This window comes from Cricetulus griseus (genome assembly GCF_003668045.3).
Source record: "Cricetulus griseus strain 17A/GY chromosome 1 unlocalized genomic scaffold, alternate assembly CriGri-PICRH-1.0 chr1_1, whole genome shotgun sequence".
Lineage (NCBI taxonomy): Eukaryota > Metazoa > Chordata > Mammalia > Rodentia > Cricetidae > Cricetulus > Cricetulus griseus.
In genome coordinates, this window is record NW_023276807.1 from 45,344,152 (window position 1) to 45,367,583 (window position 23,432).

Here is a 23,432-nt window from a genome sequence, read left to right on the forward strand (position 1 = left end):
TTCTACAGAAAATGTTTCCCATTTCTTAGACAAATTTAAACAATTATTCCGTTGTTTCCTGTGAAAAGGTAGGCATTCCCTGTGCTTACTTGATGCAGAAACTTTCTCCAATATGTGTTCAAATCTAAAGTAAGTGTTTTTATAGTTTAGAGAAGCTAATAAAACCATACAGAGGTGATATGCCTACTTTTAGTATTGGGTATGACACCTTAAACACTTGCCCCTGAATTCAAGGACTTTTCAGGTGGAATTTCTATAGTTTGAAGAATCCTTTACAGGTTTGAATGATAGCCTGGGAAATTAAATTAACTGAGCATATTTTTAGCAAAGGGTCAGGTCTATTCTGAGTAGGTTCTTATGTGCTGGGCTAACAAACTGTTCTCAAGACAACAGAAATGTCACAATCAGAGCTCTTACAGAAATTTTCACAACAAAAGCACTAAGCTCACAGTTGCCTTTGTGTAGTAATGTAATGAGTAGCATCATATACATCTTTTTAATAGACCAGAGAAAATAGGCAGGCAACAGATTCAGAAAATGATAAAAACTGAAAATTAAAAAGTTTATTAACATACTTTTATTGGCATTGACCAAAGTCTAGATTTAGTTCTTAAAATACCTGTGTTCTTCAGGAAGCGAGCCTATCTGCTCTATTATTTTTGTATAATGCTTCATATATTGCTGAAAAATATAAAATTTCAATTACTCTACCAGAATTTCTAGTGGTACTTGTTCACTCACATTTATTTTAATTTACAGATACATATATAACTCATAAAGATACACAATTGCTTTCTATATTTTGTCTCATAAATTGAGAAATGAGTTTGGCTTGATTGCGTCTTACTGAATTCAACAAATTCCAAAACATTTTAAATAGCAGATATAGCTTTCTATAAAGAAATAACATTATCTAATATAACAGGTGAGGGCTATATACATAAAGAACATTTAAAGTGTTGTACATACACTATTAGTAGGAGAATGGTATCCATAAAGTTGAAGACGCTGACATAGAGCACAAAGGGCCAAATGAAGTGTCACATTTCAGAATGAACCCAAGTACAGCAAAAGAAAAAAAGAAAAAGACGACAATAATCAATTAGGAAGGGCAAATCATTATGCTACAATCTCTATAATGCACACACACACAAGTGAGATAAATGTTAAAGATGAGTAGCAAAGTTTTTAAAATCTAATATAATTAAACAGTAAATGAATTTGTGCTCATTTCAATCATTTTCATTGTACATGAGAAAACTACTGCTGTGAGTAAACATGTTCCCCTTAAGCATGTAGGTTTGTAGAGAGGTTCCAGGATCTTACATATGATGGGCTTGCTAGATTCAGCAGCATGGTGGTGACAATTGTATGAGAGGGCTGTTTTGGAACCCTACTCTCTACCATCATGGCTATGATAATAGATTCTGCTCACCTGTGAAGCAGTATTAATACTTACCTGGAGAAATGAGGACTACATGAGAGTACCATTTGTATGGTCTTAGCACAGACCTTAGAACACAGTGGCCATTTCAGACTTTTATTGACATGGAAGTATTTTAAAAGTTTGATTTGGATAAGCTAATTTTTGGTTAAAGAAACCATGAAGTTGTTATTAAGGCTATTAGCTAACATTTTAATGTTCATTTTACTATTATAATTATATATTTTACTAGTAGGTCGCTAAGCATTTTAGCTCATTTAATCATTATAAAATTACAGATGGTGACCACATTATTCTATCATTTCAACTGTAAAACTAAAAATACGACACAGAGGTTAATAATCTTGCTGAAGATTACACAGGCACAGGGAGTATTCAAACCCACCAAACCGGGCTCAAGAGCCTGGTTTACTTTCTTTTGGGGCTTTTTCTTATTTTTTTTACTATAAGGTAAATTTTAGTTGCTTCAAGCTCAACCTAATGTTTAGAACACATGTACATGTTTACAATAGTTTGTATCAATCTGACAAAATTTGCATTTTATTTGATCTTCTATAGACAAAAGAGTATAAAATTACTTCAGATTTTAAAATATGACCAATGCACTGAAACCAAGGGCTGTCACTATCAAGTACAGTAATGATGATTTTTTAGAGCACTGCACTGCTGAATGGTGCTGTCAGTAAAAGAATCACTGGAAGGAACATCTGAGAACTAAAGTAATTAAAGTGCCTTTGAGATCAATTACTGTAATAAAATCCTTTACATATCTAATATAGTTATACACAACTTAATGTTATTTTTACTTGTTCTTTAAAACTACATTTCTTTCCCAATATATTTGCTAGGGAATGCATCATTGATATAAGACAGATGACCTAGGATAAGATGATCTCATACAGATTTCATAATTTACCTAGACTTTGCCTAATTAATCCAAGTTTATGTGATTTACATCACTATTATGAAATACTCATTTATCTTGGCTTTTGTGTTGGCACTATAGCTTTCTCCTCTGTGTTATGTGGTAGTTCTCCCTTTCTTCATTCCCTTTGTTTTCTGATGTATGTATTTAAAAAATGCTAATGACTAGAATTATACTTCTAGTTAAATATCTGTTATATGTTAACAAAAACATAGCGTATTTCTGGTATTTAAGTAGCAAATGAATAACTGAAGATGGATAAAAGTACAGAATTCAGAGCTGGCCACCACAGGTTCAAATTGTGACTTTGACATTGAACAGTATTATAGCTTTGGATAAGATATTTAATTATCCTTAATTATATACAATAGGAAGGTTGTTGGGTAGATTAATTGACAAGATGCATGAGAAGCATCTACCCTTGTACTTGATAATAAAGACTTAGGTGGGGCTAATCTGTTATTTTTATTATACAAACTAGCCTGTTATGAAGACTGAACTATTTGGGACAAATAAATGAAGGCTGAAAGGATAAAATACTGTCATTTCTAACTTCAGAACAAAGCACTAATATGTAAACCAGAAGAAGAATCTATAATATTTCTAAGAAATGCAGAAAGCCCACATTACTTCCTTATATTTGCCATTCATTATGTTACATTATCATTAAATTCATTCACATAATTAAACCTTTGCATATTCACCTTTAAATTTTTACATGCATAATGATCTTATTAATCTATTATATGATATATACCCTTCAAATCTCACAGATAACAACAGTATGGATGAAAATGATTTAATGAATGTGACTGTGGGTACAGATATTTAATATCAATATTTAACATAAATATTGATATTGATGTATAAGATACTGAAGTAATTCTATTACATTAAATGTTCAGAAAGTTTTCAATAAGGGAAAAGATCCAAATTTTAAATGTTACACTGTTTCAACATGTACAAAATAATTCTCACCTGGAAAAACCCACCTGAAACTACTATAAAGTATGTCTTACCAGCATTGCACGTTTTTCTTCATCTCCTTTAGTTTCTCTCTTTTCATTTTTTTTCCTGAATATCTCCTGAAGCTATAAGGAAATAAATCAGGAACCGAATTCCATCAGAACTGAGGTACCTACATACTAGTCTATGCTAAGCACATACTAAAAATAAGCAAAATAGTTTCAACACCATTTAAACAATTCTAGATATATTTTCTGATGGCAGCATTTTTCACAAGGAAAAATACATTTTTTGGTACTGGCAATTCACAATTGAGTTAAATGTGTCTAATGTTACAGTTTCCCTTGATCTCCATGACACAAAGATAGTGAGTCTGAGGCAGACAGAAAGAGATGGGACCTGTTGGGCTGTAGAGAACATGGAAGCAGTCCTTAAGGACTCTGTTGGAGTCCAGCTTTGGTCTCACACTAATGTTATTTCAGGCCACTCAGTGTTCTAATTTGTTAACGTATGAACAAAGGACATCACCGGTAAAGTTCTTGCACTGTAGAGATTAGAATGCTGATATCATTCCTCAGATAGATTGTCTAAGGCTTATTTTCTGTACTTGGAAAATGAGGAAAATCTCTTGCCTTAGAGAGTGCTATATGAAATAAATATCACAACGAATTACCTAGCACTTTGCCTATTATTTCTAAATAAATGCCAGCTAGTGCTGTAAACAGTATTATTTATTCTTTAAAATTCTGTGAAAATGGAAGTCTGATCCTGCTTCTTTTACTGCAGTGGTCATGAGGTCCTTGTGCTCACAGATAAGCATTAAGGGAACCAAGAATGCTAAACACACAGGGTTGTCTCTCTTCAAAGGAAGGGATGTTTTAATGTTTAAAAAATAATTCCCTTTCCACCCAGAAAGCTGGGCTTTCTGGTTAGTTGCTTGGTAACCTTTGTGCTTTCTGTCTGGCCAGGTCACACCAGATCCTCCCCAAGACCCTTAAGAAGTCACATGTGGTTACTCTATAGAATCCATCTTTATGGAAGAGGCCACATGTAATTTACAAAGAGTTTTGATGTAGTCATTACTTAAGCTTTACTGTGCATATGGGATTGAGTTAATTATGATCAGGAAACTTTCCCCAAATGGTGCTGTGCTTACATATGCCCAAATAAACTGCCAGGTGTCAGACTCTAGAAGTTTGAACCAACACAGGCTACTGAGTCATGTTGAACTGGACTTCCTTCTTGCCTCATGTGGATCATTACTCTGCTGGCCATTTTGTTTGCAGAGACCCCTCTATCACACCCATATTTCATTATTCTTGTCTTTGGGATTTGGAAAACAATCTAAAATCGATTTCATTTTCCCATCCCACGAGCAGACAACATTCCAAAAGACACGTGCATAAAGAGCTCCCCTGAACATGGGTGTCAGCTAGGAGCACTGGGCAATCTCTGGGGCCTCTGGCAATGAACTAGGATGTATCCCTAGTGCACGAACAGATTTCGGGAGCCCATTTCCCATGGAGGGATACTCTCTTAGCCTAGATAAACAGGGGAGGGCCTAGGCCCTGCCCCAAATGACAACAGATTTTTTGATGATCCCTCATGGAAGGCCTCATCCTTCCTGGGGCGTGGAATGGGGGAGGGACGGTGGGGGGGGGTCCGTGGGGGCCATGGGAGGATGGGAAGGAGAGGGAACTGGGATTGATATGTAAAATAAGATTGTTTCTAATTTAAATAAAATTTATTAAAAATGGGATTTCTACAAGTCAGTGTTGATGCAGAATGTTCAAAATTATTCAGATAAATAGGTCCATTCTGAAATAAAAGAATTCTTTATATGCCACCTTTTTTTTTTTTTTTTTTTTTTTTTACTTTTAAACAGGAGAATATATAGGAAGGCAGGATTGAACATTGATATTAATAGAAGATTTTGCTACTCTAAGAAATAAATTAACATTACTTTTTATTTCAGAAAAAAAAGAGAAAGCATTTTGCCACAGTATCAGATGTAGGATATAGAAGTGAGAGAGAGAGAGAGAGAGAGAGAGGGAGAGAGAGAGAGAGAGAGAGAGAGGGAGGGAGGAGGGAGGGGGAGAGAGAGAGAAGAGAAAACAATTAGGAAGTGGAGATGGGAAAACACGTAAGCAACTACAGACTCTGTCAGACCATGTAACAGAAAAGGAAGATCAGAGGTCAAAGCTCTTGGTCAAAGAAAAGGAAGGGAACAAGGAAGTGGGTTCACACACCTAAGATATAAGGTAATAGTGAGTGAAGAGAAAAGGAAAGGGAAGGGTGAGTTCAAACTGATAAGAAGAAAAGTTCCTATGATAAAGAGCTGTGGCAAGGTGGCCAGTATGAGAGGAGCTGAGTATCAGCTGGATAACATAATCTCAGGAGTGATTATTAACCATCAAGTAGAAAGTATGTGACAAACTCCAAACTTCCAACTATATTCATCTTTAAAAACTCAATATAACTTATACTTCTATAATATAAACATTATTTGAAATATATACTTGCTTATTACATTCAGGTGAAACATCAGTTTACATTAATATTCTAACAACAAAAAAGATAACATATCAATAAGCAATATTTAATTATTAGAAAATGCAGTATATCATGTACATACCACCAAAAATTCCTTTTTATCCACCATCTCATTTCCATCAGTGTCAAACATGTTGAAAGCTATTCTAAACCCTGCATGAGGCTCTGCCAGAAAGAAAAAAAAAAAAAAGAACAAGTTTTGATAAAATTGAAAAAAAAGGTATTTAAAAGTACAAAATCCATTCATTCAATAGATAACTACATACACTGAAGAAAATAACCAATAAGTGAAAAGCAATATGTTACTATAAGTTAAATACAGTGAAAGTTGTACTGAGGGATACATATTTTTACTTTATGTATTGCAGACTTAGTAACAGAACCCATAATAAGCTTTCTAAGTACTTGACTATTACTTACTGGATAGCATTAAAGGAAATATTTGACATCTGTCCCTCTAAACTAGGAGGTCACTTCATCTGAAATTTTTTCTGGATGTTCAACTACTTGAAGTGGCAGGAAAAGAGTAAAATACAACACAGTGCACCAGTTAAAATTCTTCAGAAAAATTTAGCTAAAATCACCTGTGGAATAAATGTGATCATGAGAGGGTACAGATTTGGGGTTAAACTTCAAGAAGCTTCAAAAACCAGAAACTTTTATAAAGTGTTTTAATGAGCAATTCCAGGCTCTCCAAAATCCAAGAAACAATTTTCTTTTTGAGAACGACTCCTATGTCCTATGAGCTGTAATTTTATGAGCCTTTTCCAGAAACTCATGCTTTTTTGTTTGGTTTTTCTTTTTTCCATTTCTTGATTATAAACAAGAAAATCTGGATGGAAGAAAACTTGGATTATCTTTCAAGGAGGAGCTCACTGAACAATGTTTTTTTAGAAAAAACTTCACTTTTCCACTCTAAAGTGGCTAGCAAAAATCTAAAGGCTTCCCCTACCCAACTAGTAAACTTGCTAGCCTGACTGATATGAAATCCTGAACTCTGCAGAGAAGCAGATAGCCCTACTTTCTTAACGCCTCATAACCATCTCTGGAAATATCAGAAATGGAACCCAGTCCCTTATGAGCTTATTTCTTGTAGGTATTTTAGAAATCTGCATTTACTTTTATCATTCATGAAAACTGACACCATATATGATAAACAGGTTTTATATTTTAAAAGATTTGAAAAAATATATAAATATGTATAAAATAACCTTTATAAGCACTGTCTAGAAGGGAAAAAGACTAAAGGCAAGAAGGAAGCGCACACAGGAACATACCATATACAATGTGCCCACTTCTCCATAGTCTCTTTTTATACTTTTATTAAGTGTAATCAAGTGACTTTCAATAATTTTTCTGTCATACTCTTAGAAATTGTCACAGTACTAGACAATTTAACCTGCCCATAGTAAGCAAACTAACTATGTGTTTTCCCTACTCCCACACCACACCCTGCCCCATCTAAGTGGCTTCCTAAAACCAAGTGTCCCTTTTAATTCTCATTATGCTGTTATTAAGGTATTTATAATTTGCATCTTTGTGTACAAAGACAGTTTTAAATTCATCTTTGATACACCCTTTGACACTCTGGTTTCATGGTAGGATCATCACAGATTAGATTACAGGTTCCAAGCTGGATCAATCTCAGGTGGCCCTACTATCAATGACAGAATAGTCATTTTTTCAACACTAAAATCTTAATCTTGTTATGAGAATAAACAATGTAAAGGAAAAATAAAAGATAAAATTTGTTATATACATGGATTCACGTGTTCATATCTCCCTTTTTGCTGCTATATCACTCACAACTAAGGTAAGAAAAGCACAGTATAAAATTTCTAAGCACAGAAATCAATTTTAAAACAAATTTTACTAGTGCTCTCGTTTGTATAAATTTCCACAGTTTTCTTTATCTGAAATTTCTTAGAGTAATATTCTAATTTTTCTTTTTCTTCATTCACTCAATTATTTTCTGAAAGGGTACTATGAATGAGACATTGTTCTTGATATATATAGATGGCCCAAAGGATAACATTTAACCATTACAGACCTTCTACTGCTGTCACAAGACTGACATTTAAGCCAATAGTTTAAGCCAACATAATCTAAGTTCTATGAAGAAAATAACACACGATGAAGGGATTAAAAGAGAAGAGCAAGAGAGCTATTTCAAGAGTGGGGCCAAAATTAAAGACTCAAAATTTTGCGTCAAAGGAACCCTGAATGATACCATCCTCAGGAAGATCTTTAGAGAAGCACTGATGGCAGAAAGAGCAGGGATTTCCTCCATATAGAGGGAGTTCAAGAAATGGACAGGCCAGGTGGCTGAAGCACAGTGAGCACATAATTCCTCTGCTGGATGAAAAGAAACTGAACCAAAAGCTCTAGTAAACCTTCCATATACTTCATAAACACTGCTGTGTATGTGCCAGAGAGAGTGAACCATGGCAGTGGACGGATGATGGGTATTTGGACAGACTCATCAGCAGTTAGGAGACACAGACTTGCTATTCTTTCACATTAGACTTGCAAAAAACCTGGTTTAAATGCATATAATAGAAATTTAATAAACCACCAGAGGTTCTTATCTTTAGGGTCTTATGTGGCTTAAACACCAAAGAGTAATATATTTATATATGAACATTTTACTATTGTCACAAGCCAAAGTATATAGGTTTTTGACTCTGACAGTGTTATATTTGACATTTTCCTGTGATATTTAGACATGAATTTGTACAACAGTCATCATACACATGAGGTAATTTCCAATATTATGTTAAGAAAGATATATTTTTAAGATTATAAGGAAAAATGCATCCATGAATAAATTTAACGAGTGTACTTACTTGTTAAAATACATAAAAGAAAAAGATATTCAGTGTAAGAAATCACACCTAGAAGAAAACAGTATCAATTAATGCTTTGTAAAACACTAACATATTTCACAAACATAAAAGTTATTCTACATAATAAAAACTATGAATAGGTTTAAGGCAATGCTAAATATTGTTTTAAATGAGATTACAGTTTTATAAAATAATTGCAATTTTTTTTTCTTTTTGGTTTTTCAAGACAGGTTTCTCTGTGGCTTAGGATGCTGTCCTGGAACTAGTTCTTGTAGACCAGATTGGTCTCGAACTCACAGAGATCCTCTGCCTCTGCCTCCCGAGTGCTGGGATTAAAGGCATGTGCCACCAACGCCTGGCAAATAATTGCAAATTTAACAAAATTCATTTTATTTAAATTTTCAACATGCCTCTACAAAATGTCCATTCATGATAAACATACTGGCAACAAAAGCAAAATTTAAACATTTATTTATAGTTTGACTTTTGTTGTTTTTTTGAGACAGGGTTTCCTTGTTTAACAGCCCTGGCTGTGTTGGAACTCGCTCTGTAGATTAGGTTGGCCTCAAACTTAACAGAGATCCGCTTGCCTCTGCCTCTGGAGTTCTGGGATTAAAGGTGTGCACCATCACAGCCAGGCTGCTTTAACTTGTTACTTGTTGTTAATATATGAAACTAACATAAAAAGGTCAGAAATGCTATAAGGAACATAGTCACTTTTTATGTAACACTTGACTAAAACATTTACATTTACTTTCTTAGAAATTTGATGTGTATTAAAAAATAAAACCTATACTTATCAATTTTGGGAGTCAAATGAACATTTACTACTTTATAACAGTTCTTACCCTTAATTGATTCTAAGGATTTTTTTTTTAATCCAATAGACTTCACTTTGTTTTCAGAATTGTGAGTTCTCTATATCCCATAATTACAAGTTTTACTAAGAATGTGTATGAAACTCTATTAACACATTTTTCACTTCTAGGCTACGTTTTTCTACTCTTAAAGCTAGAATTAATAGCTTAATTGACCCAAAAAAAAAAAGACTGAAAAAAATAAGTTCAGGAATAAGTCTACAATATTTACATAGATTGCAGTCAATGTTGATGTTCGGTAAAAGGTATGAAAAACAAACCACCTTAAATAGATTGTGGACTTAAAATCTCCACTTATCTGATGTTCATTGAGGCTCTACTAACTCTTTGTTACAGAACAAAGAGACTAGGAGTCACTGTCAGGCAGCTTGTCAGGGACATGAAGGGAACTACCCAGGGGCTAGGAAAGCATTCTCTTCTGTTTATACTAGAACACTGACCTAGAGACAGACAGTTCTGGATGACTGCCATGAACGTTACGGGAAAAAGAGTCTGAAATGGTCAATGGTCTTGAAGACACAATTACTTAAGAGTCCTCTTACTGTTCTAATTCACTTAATAGATAACAAAATATTATAGTACTTGAAAATGCCATATAATTACTGATAACTAATTCAAGATTTCCCTTATGAAAGGGTGAATTAACAGGAGGACTAATTGACTGCAGAGGGTCATGGCAGGCATTTTTCTGTAGGACCACCTGGCTACTGAGTTGGATTAATATGCACCCAGAAAGAGAGAACAAAGTGATACAATTTAAAGAAAATGGTCCTATAATTTAAGGAAAATGGTCAAGAAAAAAATACCGTTAAAGTTGAACTCTAGATTCACAACACTTCCTACTATAAACATAGAAAACCAGAAGAAAGTTAGAAGATTAACCCTTCGATTTATTTGAGGCTAACTTAAGTAGGACAAAAATAACATAAAGTCAAATGCTAGTATCTAGTAATGGTACAGTCTTTAGAAGTGAAGGATAAAGAAGATGTTAACTAAATCACAGAAATCAGGAGGTTTGGGCAGGATGACAGCTTTGGGCTTTTAAAAGAGACCTTATCTTGAGTAGAAGAGAGGGAGAAGAGATGACAACTAGGTTTTGAAAATTCAATTAAAAAATTTTAAGTATTTCCTTAAAAACATGATAGTGTTAAATTACTATTTCTTGATCTATTACTTGTTTTCCTATGTGTTACATACTACTTTTATAAGAAGATGCTTAATTTTTTTAGTGAGTTATAGCTAAGAAGATAAAATCAGTTTTAAATTAATATTTAGTAGCTTTAAATATTTAGTTTTAAAAATTTACCACGACTTAATCTTTCTACACACACACACACACACACACACACACACACACACACACACACCCACACCAAGTAGTCAGTATTTCTCAACTACCTAGCAAGCTAGTTCTAACCTCTTACTTTTTTTTTTTTTTGTTTGTTTTTTTTTTTTTTTTTTTTTTTTTTGTTTTTTCGAGACAGGGTTTCTCTGTGGCTTTGGAGGCTGTCCTGGAACTAGCTCTTGTAGACCAGGCTGGTCTCGAACTCACAGAGATCCGCCTATCTCTGCCTCCCGAGTGCTGGGATTAAAGGTGTGCGCCACCAACGCCCGGCTCTAAACTCTTACAAGACCACGGTTTACTGATCTTGCTAGTATCAAGAATATGAGACAGATACAAAGTATCCTGTAGGTAATTAATGGACAGTCATAGTTATTTAAATTTAGACTAGTCCAAATAAAATTCTGTTCCTTAGTTATAGCAGCAACATTTGAAGAGCTCAATAAGCACAACTGGCCAATGGTTTTTATACAAAACAGAAAAGAAATACAAACAATTCCATCACTGCAAACACTTACTGAACAGTGCTAAATGAATATCTCCTCTGAAAAATAAACAAAAGCAGAGAGAAAACATAAAAGAAAATATGTATATAACATGCAAAGGTTTAGGTTTTCCAGGCTAATGTTTTCTTAGGTTAAAAAAAAAAAAAGATTTCTTTCTTCTATGCATTTTTTCAGATTTTATTTTTTCCATTTATTTTTCCCATGAGATATACTAAGGCAAAAAAATATTAAAATTCATTATACTTACCTATTCTTTTTGAGTTTTGAACATTTGCAAGCTATTATCTCACTCTAAAACATGAATAAAAATTTCTAACAATATTTTTGTTTTTGGATATGTCTTTACTATGTAGTCTAGTTTGGCTTCAAACTCAAAATCCTCCTTCTTCAGGCTCCAGAGAAGCTGAGATTAGTAAACTGTACCACCTTGCCCAGATCTCCAAGGAGAATTTTAATATACCCGAGCCAGAATTTAAGTTAAATTCTAGTTTTAAAAAATGTCCACAATAAAAAATGTCTGTTCCATTCATATTCCATGTGAACAATTGGAAAAATATTATAAAAGAAAACTGCAATTAAACCCAAGATATTTTTTGCTTCTTTTTTCCTTTTAGTCAGGGCATCATGCAGCACAGGCTAGCCTTGTGTATTCACTAACTGGAGAAGTAGCTATTATTCCCTAGATGCAAAATGGAATAAAGAAAACTAATATTTGAAGATTTAATATTTTTGAAAAGTATTTTCTATGAGCATATGTAAAATGCTTTTCAGTATGATTAAAAATGATGAAGCTAAAGAGTCATGAAGTATATATATTTGTATATGTATATAGTGATAACATAGTCCTTAATCACACTGACCAAAATAAAATTACCTACCCAGAAACATTTGCATTTTGTGACATATGTAAGCATGTATATGTATGTATATACGCATATATGCAAATACATACACACATATGTGTATATATACATATATGCAGACACACATACATGCAATTTTAAATCCATGTCAATATTAAAATGCATAGGCACTGAGGTTAGCTCACCTCTTTCTTTAAGACTTCGAAAGAGCTTTGATGATCCCTTCCAAACTGGTGGTGTTTCTGAGAGCATCTGACTTAATTCCTATAAAAGAAGGATTGGAATACTGATTAGTAGTCAAATCACTTTCTTACAACATGAATCCTAAAAAAAAAGTGTAAGCATCCTCCCCAGGAAATTCTCCTTTTAAATGATCAGAAATGTGACATTAATCATCTTATTCTACACCCGTGCTTTATTCCACTACAATATTTGCCCATAATGCAAATATCAAATAAATGCTAAAGATGCCATATTAAAGTTAATTAGAGCTATTCAAAATTTCAGATAAATTTCCTAACTAGATGCATATTGCCAAGACAACTACATTAAGATAAAACAGCAAGCTTGAGTTCTGGAGTAAGGAACAAGTGATTGTTTTATAAAAGCCATGTGGTCTCCTCATTAAAATCAGGTGCAGCTGACTCTATATTCCTCTTTGCTATATGCCGGGATTTATCTGACTTTGAGCAAAAGAAGCAAATGAGCAAAGGAATATGCTAGGAATCAATGGTGTATTTTAATGGTGACTCAAAAAATATTAACACTGGGTAAACAGAATATTGATGTATATCCATCTTTCTAAAGATAAATTATCACTGCTGCTGAGAAATTATTGGAGAATTTAAACAGTTGAACCATTGCTTACATAAAAATTTTTGAGTAGATTATACATATTCTGCAAATAATAAAAATAACAAAGAAACAACTATAACATTGTTGTGAGGAAAACAAGTGAAACACTTTGGTAAAGAAAATAATTTAAAATTTAAAAATGACTTTTTTCAGTACATCTTTAGTAATACATTTTTAATGTAGAAGCCACTAATTCTAGATCTGATCCTTAATTGTCACACTGAGCTTTCCAACAAACTCAGCATCATATAAAAACGTAGGGAAATGCAGAGTAGCATTTCCTCTAACCTTCTGAACTAGACTTGTGTTGTCCCAACTTCCAGATGATTTTTATACACTTTCAAGTTTGAGAATACTTCAAACAGACTTTTCTGGTAAGTGGAATCCAGAAAGTAACTGTGACTTTTCTAAACAGTATTTTTAAATTGCAGAGCTGAGATATCAGGAAAATAAAGAAATCCTTGGGATGTCAAAAGCAGGAGCATTAGGGGATTTCCAGACTCCTAGAAGCCTGTGTGTGAATTTTAGCATTTATTTCCTGCACGGGTCTTCATCTGAACTGCAAGTAGCACATGCCAACCTGATGAGCAGTGTCCAATAGGGGATTCATGGCAAACAGGTAAGACTTCAAGTGTGAATGATACGGAGACTGGATATTTACTGTTTAGATGAAACTAAAATATTTTCATTAAATTAAGAAATTAAAGAAAAACGTTTAATATTCTTTACATACTTAAATTCATACAATTTCTGTTGTATGAACCTTTTCCCATCATGTCTTCTGATCTCTGTTCTGAGTATTGCAAGTAGGGAACAAACATATATTTGCTGAATTAATTTTACTTTCCTAAACTTAAAGGTCTTTTAAAATACTTATATAATTTTCTTAAGTGAGCATAGTTTCTTAATCATATAGTTAGTGTACACACACTCAAACACACACACACACACACACACACACACACACACACACACACACACCACACAGAGAAATTGTTAAGGTTTAGAAAAGAAAAATATCCAAAGGTAAATAATCCAATTAAAAAGTGGGGTACAGAACTAAATAGATAATTCACAATAGAAGAATCTAAAATGGCTGAAAGACACATAAGAAAGTGTTCAACAACCTTAGCCATCAGGGAAATGCAAATCAAAACAACTCTGAGATACCATCTTACTCCTGTCAGAATTGCTAAAATCAAAAACACCATGGAGAAGTGTTTTTGCTGGAGAGGATGTGGAGAAAGGGGAACACTTCTCCACTGCTGGTGTGAATGCCAACTTGTACAGCCACTTTGGAAATCAGTATGGCGACTCCTCAAGAAAATGGGAATCAATCTACCACAAGATCCAGCAATTCCACTCTTAGGCATATACCCAAAAGAATCACATTCATACAACAAAGACATCTGTTCAACGATGTTCATAGCAGCACTATTTGTAATAGCCAGAAACTGGAAACAGCCTAGATGCCCCTCAACCGAAGAATGGATAGAGAAAATGTGGTACATTTACACAATGGAGATAAAAAACAATGGAATCTTGAAATTTCAGGAAAATGGATGGACCTCGAAGAAACCATTCTGAGTGAGGTAACCCAATCACAAAAAGACAAACATGATATGTACTCACTCATATGTGGATTTTAGACATAGAGTAAGGGATTACCAGTCTACAATCCACACTGCCAGAGAAACTAGTAAACAAGGAGGACCCAAAAAGAGACAAACTTTGTCCCCCGAGAAGGGAAAAGGGTCAAGATCCCCTAAGCAAATTGAGAGCATTGGAAGAGGGGAATGAGAAGGGAAGAAGAGGAAGGATGCAGAGGTCATGAGGGAGCAGAAAGGTGGAGTCAGGTGTAGATTAGAAGAAAGGATATGCGATAGGTAGGGTTTTAGTTGAGGGGTTGATAGGGGAGGAGGGGAGGGAGAAGGGAACTGGGATTGTCATGTAATTCAATCTTGTTTGTAATTCAAATAAAAAAATAATTTAGAGAATAAAAAATACAAAGGAGACTTCAATTTTATTTAATATTCTTTTAATACAACTCTCTCACAGACATTTTATGCAGCATTTTATTACTGTAAATATTAAATCTTTATTCTATATATATTGTTTTGTACTTTACTCTTTGTTTTTTACATAATATGGACATATCTTCATGTCAATAATCTTTATTTTGATATTAATACCACTACAGTGGCTGTTTATGATAGCACTTTTGAAAGTCAGCTGTGATAACATCACTTATAGAACCTTCAGAAAAATCTGATACCTGTGAGAGAACGAGGCTGAATAAAATGAATAGCTTCTCAGAATCAGGAAGATTACTTTGATTTCCTAGGTCCTAGAAAACATCAACATCCTGCCACTTGCTGTTTACTCAACCATATCAGTTAGGTCTACAGCTGGATACACAGAGCTCTAACACTCGTTTTATTCTGTATTACCATGTTATCTGTGATATGCTGCTTTACAATTATTTGATCCATTACCCCAATGATTTTATTGTTTCTACATTTTTTGCTCTTCCATCAGTATGTCAGCCTTATATAGCTTTAACAGTATTTGATACATAATATATTATTTAAGCATAGTGATCATATATGTGAATGAATCATTGGTAAAAGATGAACAGTGTTGGTAAGTATCTATGCTGTCACAAATACTGTAAGTATTTTTACAAATTTGAGATTTTCATAGTACACATAGATAACTATAGCAGTATATTATGATGTATTCACCCTTGTAAGTATATGAAATATATTTCAATGAAGAGTACAGTTACTAGCCATGATGCTTGAGATAAAAAACATAATCCACCTGCAATTAGCTTTTATATACAATGATTATTCTGAGGATTAGCTTCATTTGACCCCACAGGGAAAGCATATTATTTTTACACATGATTGGGGCATCGGTCTTTTCTCTACTGATTTATAGATCTTCCCTAAAATACCTCTGGAATTTTCTATTACTTATTATCCATCTTCATCTAGTTAAAATACCCTTGCAATGATATATTTTAATTATAAACATACTATTAATCTTTATCAATCCTATTAATAGTAACCACATGTTCTCATCTCCATCACCTTTTTTTATTTCCTTTTCAGAACTATTATAAGTATTTTAGAGTCCTTACACAGATGTTTTAAAAAGTAAAAATTAAAATCAATTTTGTTGAAATTATATTAGAGTAAGACAAATATTAACACTGATTTACAGATAAATTTGGATATAAGTATTTTACAACTAGTTTAGTACCCATGAACATGATACTATATCTATTCCTTTCTTGAAAGGTAATTTAAAAATGTACTCGCTGGGCGTTGGTGGTGCACACCTTTAATCCCAGCACTCGGGAGGCAGAGGCAGGCGGATCTCTGTGAGTTCGAGGCCAGCCTGGTCTCCAGAGCGAGTGCCAGGATAGGCTGCAAAGCTACACAGAGAAACCCTGTCTCGAAAAAACAAACAAACAAAATGTTGTACTCACTCTTAAGTACATGAGGTGGTTTGAATGCAAATGGGTCCAGTAGACTCATCTTTGAATACTTGGGCTCCAGTATACTTTTGGGTAGCTGTGTAGGGAGGATTAGGAGGTGTGGCCTTGCTGGAGGAAGCATATCACTATGGATCAGCTTTGAGGTTTCCAAAGACCTATGCTATTTTGAATTAACTTTCAGATCAAGAAGTGAGCTCTCAACTCCTCCTGCTACTCTGCCTTTGCTTTGCCATCCTGGTGTCCTACCCTCCAAAACCCTAACCCAATTAAACACTTTCTTTTGTAAGTTGCCTTGGTTCTGGTGGTTTGTCACAGCAATAGAAACAGAACTAAGCAGACGTTGGCATTAGGGAGTGGGCTGTTGCTGTGACGTACCTACCCATGTGGGTTTTGGATGAATATGAAAGACTGGGGTTTTGAACTAGAGAAGTAGTCGAATACTTACAGGGACTAATGAGCCACTCTACTAGGAGCCTGGGAGACAGTCCTGAGAGCTATGTGGACCTTGGAGGCCCAGACTCAAGAGACTTTAGAGGGAAGCCAGGACTTTAAGAGCAATTGAACTAGAGGTCATTCTTGCGCTATTTTGGGAAAGAACATGGCTGCTTTCTGCCCTTGTGCTAAGAATTTTCCTGAGGCTAAATTAAAAAGGCAATGAACTAAATTCTATGGCAGAGGAGATTTCAAGACAGCCTAATATTGACTCCATCAGATGGTTATTTATAATCAATATTGTGCAGGTCTATAAAGAAAAAACACAAGTGGGGCAAAAGAAATATGAAATGCAGTTAGAAGAAACAAATAATATCAGATTTTTTTTGTTTTTGTTTTTTTGTTTTTCGAGACAGGGTTTCTCTGTGTAGCTTTGGAGCCTATCCTGGCACTCACTATGGAGACCAGGCTGGCCTGGAACTCACAGAGATCCGCCTGCCTCTGCCTCCCGAGTGCTGGGATTAAAGGCTTGCACCACCAACGCCCGGCCCAACATCAGAAAATTTAATGTTGAAGTTGTGCTGAAAGAATAAAACTGAAGAAAGGTCTGATCTAAAACAGAATAGAGAGAGTGGTGTCCTCAAGGGTAGGTCGCAAGTAGCTTTCAACTTGTGAAAGGAAAAGGCCTAAGGAACTCCCCTTCCTAAAAATCAACAAAGGAAAGCTGCTGCACATGTGATTCAAAGGGGCTCCATCCCAGTGGGCAGCTGAACCCAACAGCTTCATCTACATGGTTCTACACTAGTAAAGGGGTTACACAATCTTCTTCCATGAAAAGGGAGAACAGCTGAGGCCAGTCACTGTATGGCAGGGCAGTTCTGCATGAAGGCCCTGAAAGTCCACTGTGTGAAGCCGTAAAATGAAGCCTGGTTGATGTTAGAGGTGCTAGAGACATAATTATGTCCCAAGGAGAGCCACCAACAGGGCGTGGAACCATCCCAAGAGAAGAGTATGTTGCAGGGAGCAAAGCTGTAAGGGCAGAACCATTTCATCTCTTTGACACCAGACATTAAACTACAGGATTTGGAGTTTGCCCTTCTGGCTTCCAGTCTTGCTTTGGTTCAGTGTTCCCTCATTATGCCGCAATGCCTCCCTTAAGGAATGGCAATGTATATCCTGTGCCACTGTATGTTGGAAGTATGTAATTTGCTTTTGATTTTGTAGGCATTACAATTAAGAGATTGCCCTGAGCCACAGAAGAGATGTTAGAATTTGGACTTTAAGAACCTGGCTACTTGGAGACAGGTCCTTCAAAAATATCACTAATGCTATCATTTGAGATCCCCCTAAATTAGTAGAGGAAAAACCAAGTGGAAACAGAGTGAGACAATGGCCATAGAAAAGGAGAAAAGCCCTGGAATAAACCACCCTGCTAATGCTGATCTTAAGTTTCTAGTTTGCACAACAGTGAGAAGATCAATGAAGTTTCAGCCACTAGGCTGTGGTAGTTTATCAGAGCAGTCTAGAATTCTCAGCTAATGAGATATGTGTCTTTTCTAGCCCTCCAACTAGGATAGCATGTCACTTTATCTTACATTTAACCGTAAAGTGAGTGTTTCTGAAGTTTCACAAGGAAGCATGCATTTTCCATTATAAGCTTTTGAGAATTCCCTTTTACTAGTTAAGGAAGTTAAAATAGCTATGTTAAAAGCAGAAAATCATCAGTGTATTAGAAGCCACTTTGAGGCCTTCCCTGATAACAGTACCCACTGCCTGAATTTTATGTTAATTTCCCCTTAGTTTTGCCACCTGTAGATGTGTGCTTAAATACTGTAATCATATTTCCCCAGTTTTGAATTCTGTCTGAATGGAGCTATAAGTTTTGAAACTTTGTTGGGTCTATTACTCATGTGCTTGTTTTTTTAAAACCATAATGAACAGTCTATAGACTTCTCAACCTTTTCTGTATGTAACTGATGGTTTCTCTAGCTATGAACACCAATGTGAAATGACTTAGTCATATTAAGCTTGACTTTCCTAGGTACTTGTGAATATACCATTGTAGAATTTAACCTCAGGCATCGACATGTTGGGTAAAGAGTCTCTCTCTCTATATACAATTTAGTAGATAATTCTAATAGTTTAAACAAGAAACACTAATTTATACACACACATGACAATTAACCACTATCTTCAATAGTACATTGAACTGCCAACCTTCTTTATTTACTGATACTATGAAGACTAAATAATACCACCATTATAGGATTTTAATTTGTAAACACCACATACACATATGTAAACATATAATTATAAATAATCAGATAACGTGCTTGTGTACTTACACATGTGTGTATTGTGTGTACATGCATATGTTGTATACCAAGAGCTTTAACTTACCTGTTTAGAAAGTGACTTCCACGTTTTAGCAACTAAAATAAATATAAAATAATTAGATAATATTGTATGTAATGTTTATGCAATTTAGTAACCATATATAACCATAACTCAAAATTAAGCTCTTATGTTCAAAAGGCAAGTTTTTAACCTCAATATTTGAATCTAATATATGATATTCTCATGTTATCTATTTATTTTAAAATAAATAGATTTTTATTTTATAACTTATAATAAGTAAAAACAATGTCACAGGATTTTTTTCCTGTAACTGGATTATGGTTGGGCCCTTCTGGATCCATAAGGTAAGTTATGTTACTTAATCTTAAATATTTAAGGGACTTGAAGGACAAATAATGATACTTATAAAATATTCATACTGGAATCAGGTGAATGAGTATTTCTGGAAATAATTCATAGGTGAGGTCTGTCGAGGATAAAAATTATAGTGGCAAAGAGATGAAGAGCTAACAGGTCAGCTGGGAAAGTTCTTATCCAACTGGCATTCTTCCTTCTGTATACAGCTTTTCTAGAAGTATCTTGGAGGCAGAAGTGTATTAGGTGAATATCATTTTCTTGATCATGTCAATGATCTCAGCTTAAACAATAAAATGTGGGGCCAGATGCACAGCCCAAATTGTTGTTTCTCTTGTTCAGTTCTTCTATTGTAAATGGCTAAGAATTATCTCCAGGTTGGTAGTAATTAAGTCCTACAGTACACCTGCATTAGGAAAACTGGGTATCAATAGTTGTTTTACACAATAAGTCTGTATAATTAAAATTATATAAAATTTAAAGATATATGGAAGACACATTGCTATGAAACTCTTTCATCTTAAGATCAAAGGTGAAGACATACTTTTATAAAACTTGGAGACTAATTTTTCTTGGAGATCACTTCTCCTCTATTTTACAACAGAATCTTTCTTTTATCTAGTAGTATATATTAATAGGTGATGAAGCACTGAGATCACAGATTTTGCTTGTAATCTTACCTATGCTGCCGTACATATAATTCTGCAATGGCTCTTTTTAGTGGGTAGAACAATGAAATAACAGTTCTGGGAAAGTGTAAGAAAAATCCATAAAAAGTACACATACATGGACATGTTCTTATGCAACTCAGAAACTATTTATTCAACGAGGAAGTTAGATTTACTCTTGAGTTTGTGATTTTATGAGATTTCCACAGTAGATTATTAACAAAAGACATATTCATTCTGCAGGAAATGTACCATGTTCAATATCATTAGCTGTTAAAGAAATGGAGACTAAAGAACCATTAAGATAAGTCTTCAAAGGGTGTTCAACTTTCTAAATTCCTTATTTTATATGAAATCATAGTATAAAATATAACAAGTGGAGGGAGGCACTAAATCTATACTAGATTTAATATTAGAAGTATTTCATTTCTCAAGTTGTAGCCTGATGTTCATCATGTCTGTGATAAATTTTGTATCTGGTATATTTTAATAGTGTATTTTTAAAAATGTAGATTAGAATGATTCTTGATGCTATAGGAAAATAACTACATATTCTAATCCTAGAAGAGAAATTTATCTTCCAGACTCTAAAGAAAAAAAAATAATTTCTAAGAAAGTTACAAACAACAGCCAGGCATTGGTGGCACATGCCTTTAATCCCAGCACTCAGGAGGCAGACGCAGCCAGATCTCTGTGAGTTTGAGGCCAGCCTGGTCTCCAAAGCAAGTGCCATGATAGTCTCCAAAGCTACACAGAGAAACGCTGTCTCGAAAAACAAAACAAAACAAAACAAAACAAAAAGTTACAAACAACAATGTGGTATATTTTACAGTTAACATTTATTTGAGCTACAATTACTAAGTAAATACTTAGATGCATTTTCCTATTGATTGTCATCATAAAAATGTTAAAAATCTGATTATGAATTAAAATGATAACAGTGATGACAATGACGACAGATCTAAAACTAGTTCTATGCTACTAGCCACACACAATTTATTCTCAAAAAATTCTTCATGAAGTTATTATTATCTTTATGTTAATAAAATTAGTATAGAGTATTGGAAAATAAAGAATAAATAACCCACATTATACCATGTCAATTAAGTCAAAGGGCTATAAATAGCCTTATAATTACTGTTTAAACAGCCCTACTTAATTTTCAGCATTTCTGCCCTATGCATTTCCAAAGTGGCTACTGCAAATTCACTACTTCTGTCTTGATATTGTGTGTGTGTGTGTGTGTGTGTGTGTGTGTGTGTGTGTTCAGGACTTTTCCTCTGGTCAAAACAACTTCTACTTTTAAATTTTTGGAAGGGTAAAATCTTGCATATCAAACCTCTGCCTCAAATTCCAATACAGCTGCATTTGCTTTCCCTGTCAGAGTCAAGCATCTTAAACAGGTAATTGTCAGTCACTGTCTTCATTTCCTCATCTATTATTCCACTCTGCAACCTAGTTTTTGTCCTAGTCAATTCCTTGAAATGTCAGTTTTAAAAAATCATCAGCAACCGTCATCTTACTAAGTCTGGAATACACCTTGTCCTTATCTAACTTGACTTCCCAGCAGTGTTTCATTCACTTGACCACCCTAACTATTTCCTTTGCCTCTATGACTGTACCATTCTGGTTTTTTGTTTGTTTTGTTTTTTCTTGTGTCTCCGGATAGTCCTGGGTCTACCCTTTTCTAGCATTTGTACACTCATTTTTTTGGAGTGTAAGAGTTCCTCAACGATTGGCTCCCAGTTATGGAAAACAGTATAGTGTTTCTCTGGACAATTTCAATATACATAGCTACTAATCATGTACAGACAAATCCCAGTGTTTAGACTTCTCTCGCATCTTCACTGCCAAGTATTCAAAGCATCAGAAGTCAACTCATTGAGGGTTGTGATGAAACTCAGCATATACAAAGCCCTGCATCCAATGTCCAGCACTGAGAGGGAAGAAAGAATTAAAAACTAGTCTGCACAATTTTGACAAATTATTGAAAAAAATGTAATGTTTGGTTTTGCTCTGGAGTAAAATGGCTATAGTTGTTCTGGTATAAAGTATCATACAGTTTTATGAGAAACTAAAGCAAATGTTAGCCAATTTGTTGGTGCATTAATTTTTAGTTATCTTTCAGTGAGCTGAAACTAGAGAAATCCAACTTGTACATATTTGATGTATCTCAAATACATCAGAAAAAATTGAGTGATGTTTATCCTCTTCAACCTCATTCTTACAACCCAGACATCCAGTTAATCTAGCCTAACCCCCTTCATACTAGAGAATCTTTCAATACCATTTTTGGAGAGATTGAAAGCCTGAACTACCACTGGCAAGTTGTGACAGTGTTAAAGGAGAATACCCAAGATCAGAAGAAAGTGTCCTCCCTTTCCTGACCGCCATTGTCTGTGAGGGGGATTTTCTTTCTACACTTCATTGGAAAGAACATACTAAAACGAGCTGGATACAAAAGTGTATAAAGAATCTTGCTACCTTTGACTAAGTTACGAAGCAACTGTCCAAATGTTTGAAATCCACTCCTTTAACATATGGAAAACTGGGGAAGAATTAGCCCATCTTTATTCTTCAGGAGGTAAGACAAATGCAGAAGACATTAAAGCAGAATTCTTGAGCAAGGATAACTTCAATGCCAGTCCTCTAAATTACTTTATTCACTATGGACACAAGATAATAGGTATAACATTGATTTCTTCTAAGAATATCTAAAGTAAGGTGGTATTTATGGGAGTGACTCAAATTTTCTGTAATTTTCAGTCTACAAGCATTGCATAACACAATAAATTCATAGAAGTTACATAGCTTTTGTTATGTCTTCTAAAATATGTATACTGTTTCATATTTTTACAAATAGAGATTTTTCTCTTCAAAGTTCTTTTTTATTGTCATCTATTTAACCTGTTGAGAACTGCTTAGTAAACATTATCT

The 23,432-nt window shown here is 34.4% G+C and overlaps 1 protein-coding gene across 2 annotated transcripts in view; it reads right to left on the reverse strand.

Moving 5' to 3' along the window:
* Nucleotides 1-23,432, reverse strand: part of Micu3 (mitochondrial calcium uptake family member 3) — a 79,700-nt gene that overhangs the window by 25,189 nt on the left and 31,079 nt on the right. Inside the window, exons 3-8 of one of the 2 annotated variants that reach the window (XM_027391219.2) lie at nucleotides 19,516-19,547; nucleotides 12,509-12,587; nucleotides 8,735-8,782; nucleotides 5,971-6,053; nucleotides 3,389-3,460; nucleotides 970-1,008 (exon numbers count right to left, since the gene is read on the reverse strand). In XM_027391219.2, the coding sequence (XP_027247020.1) occupies nucleotides 970-1,008; nucleotides 3,389-3,460; nucleotides 5,971-6,053; nucleotides 8,735-8,782; nucleotides 12,509-12,587; nucleotides 19,516-19,547 (353 nt within the window). The remainder of the gene's footprint in view (nucleotides 1-969; nucleotides 1,009-3,388; nucleotides 3,461-5,970; nucleotides 6,054-8,734; nucleotides 8,783-12,508; nucleotides 12,588-19,515; nucleotides 19,548-23,432) is intronic. The other variant, XM_027391220.2, reaches the window with a different exon arrangement.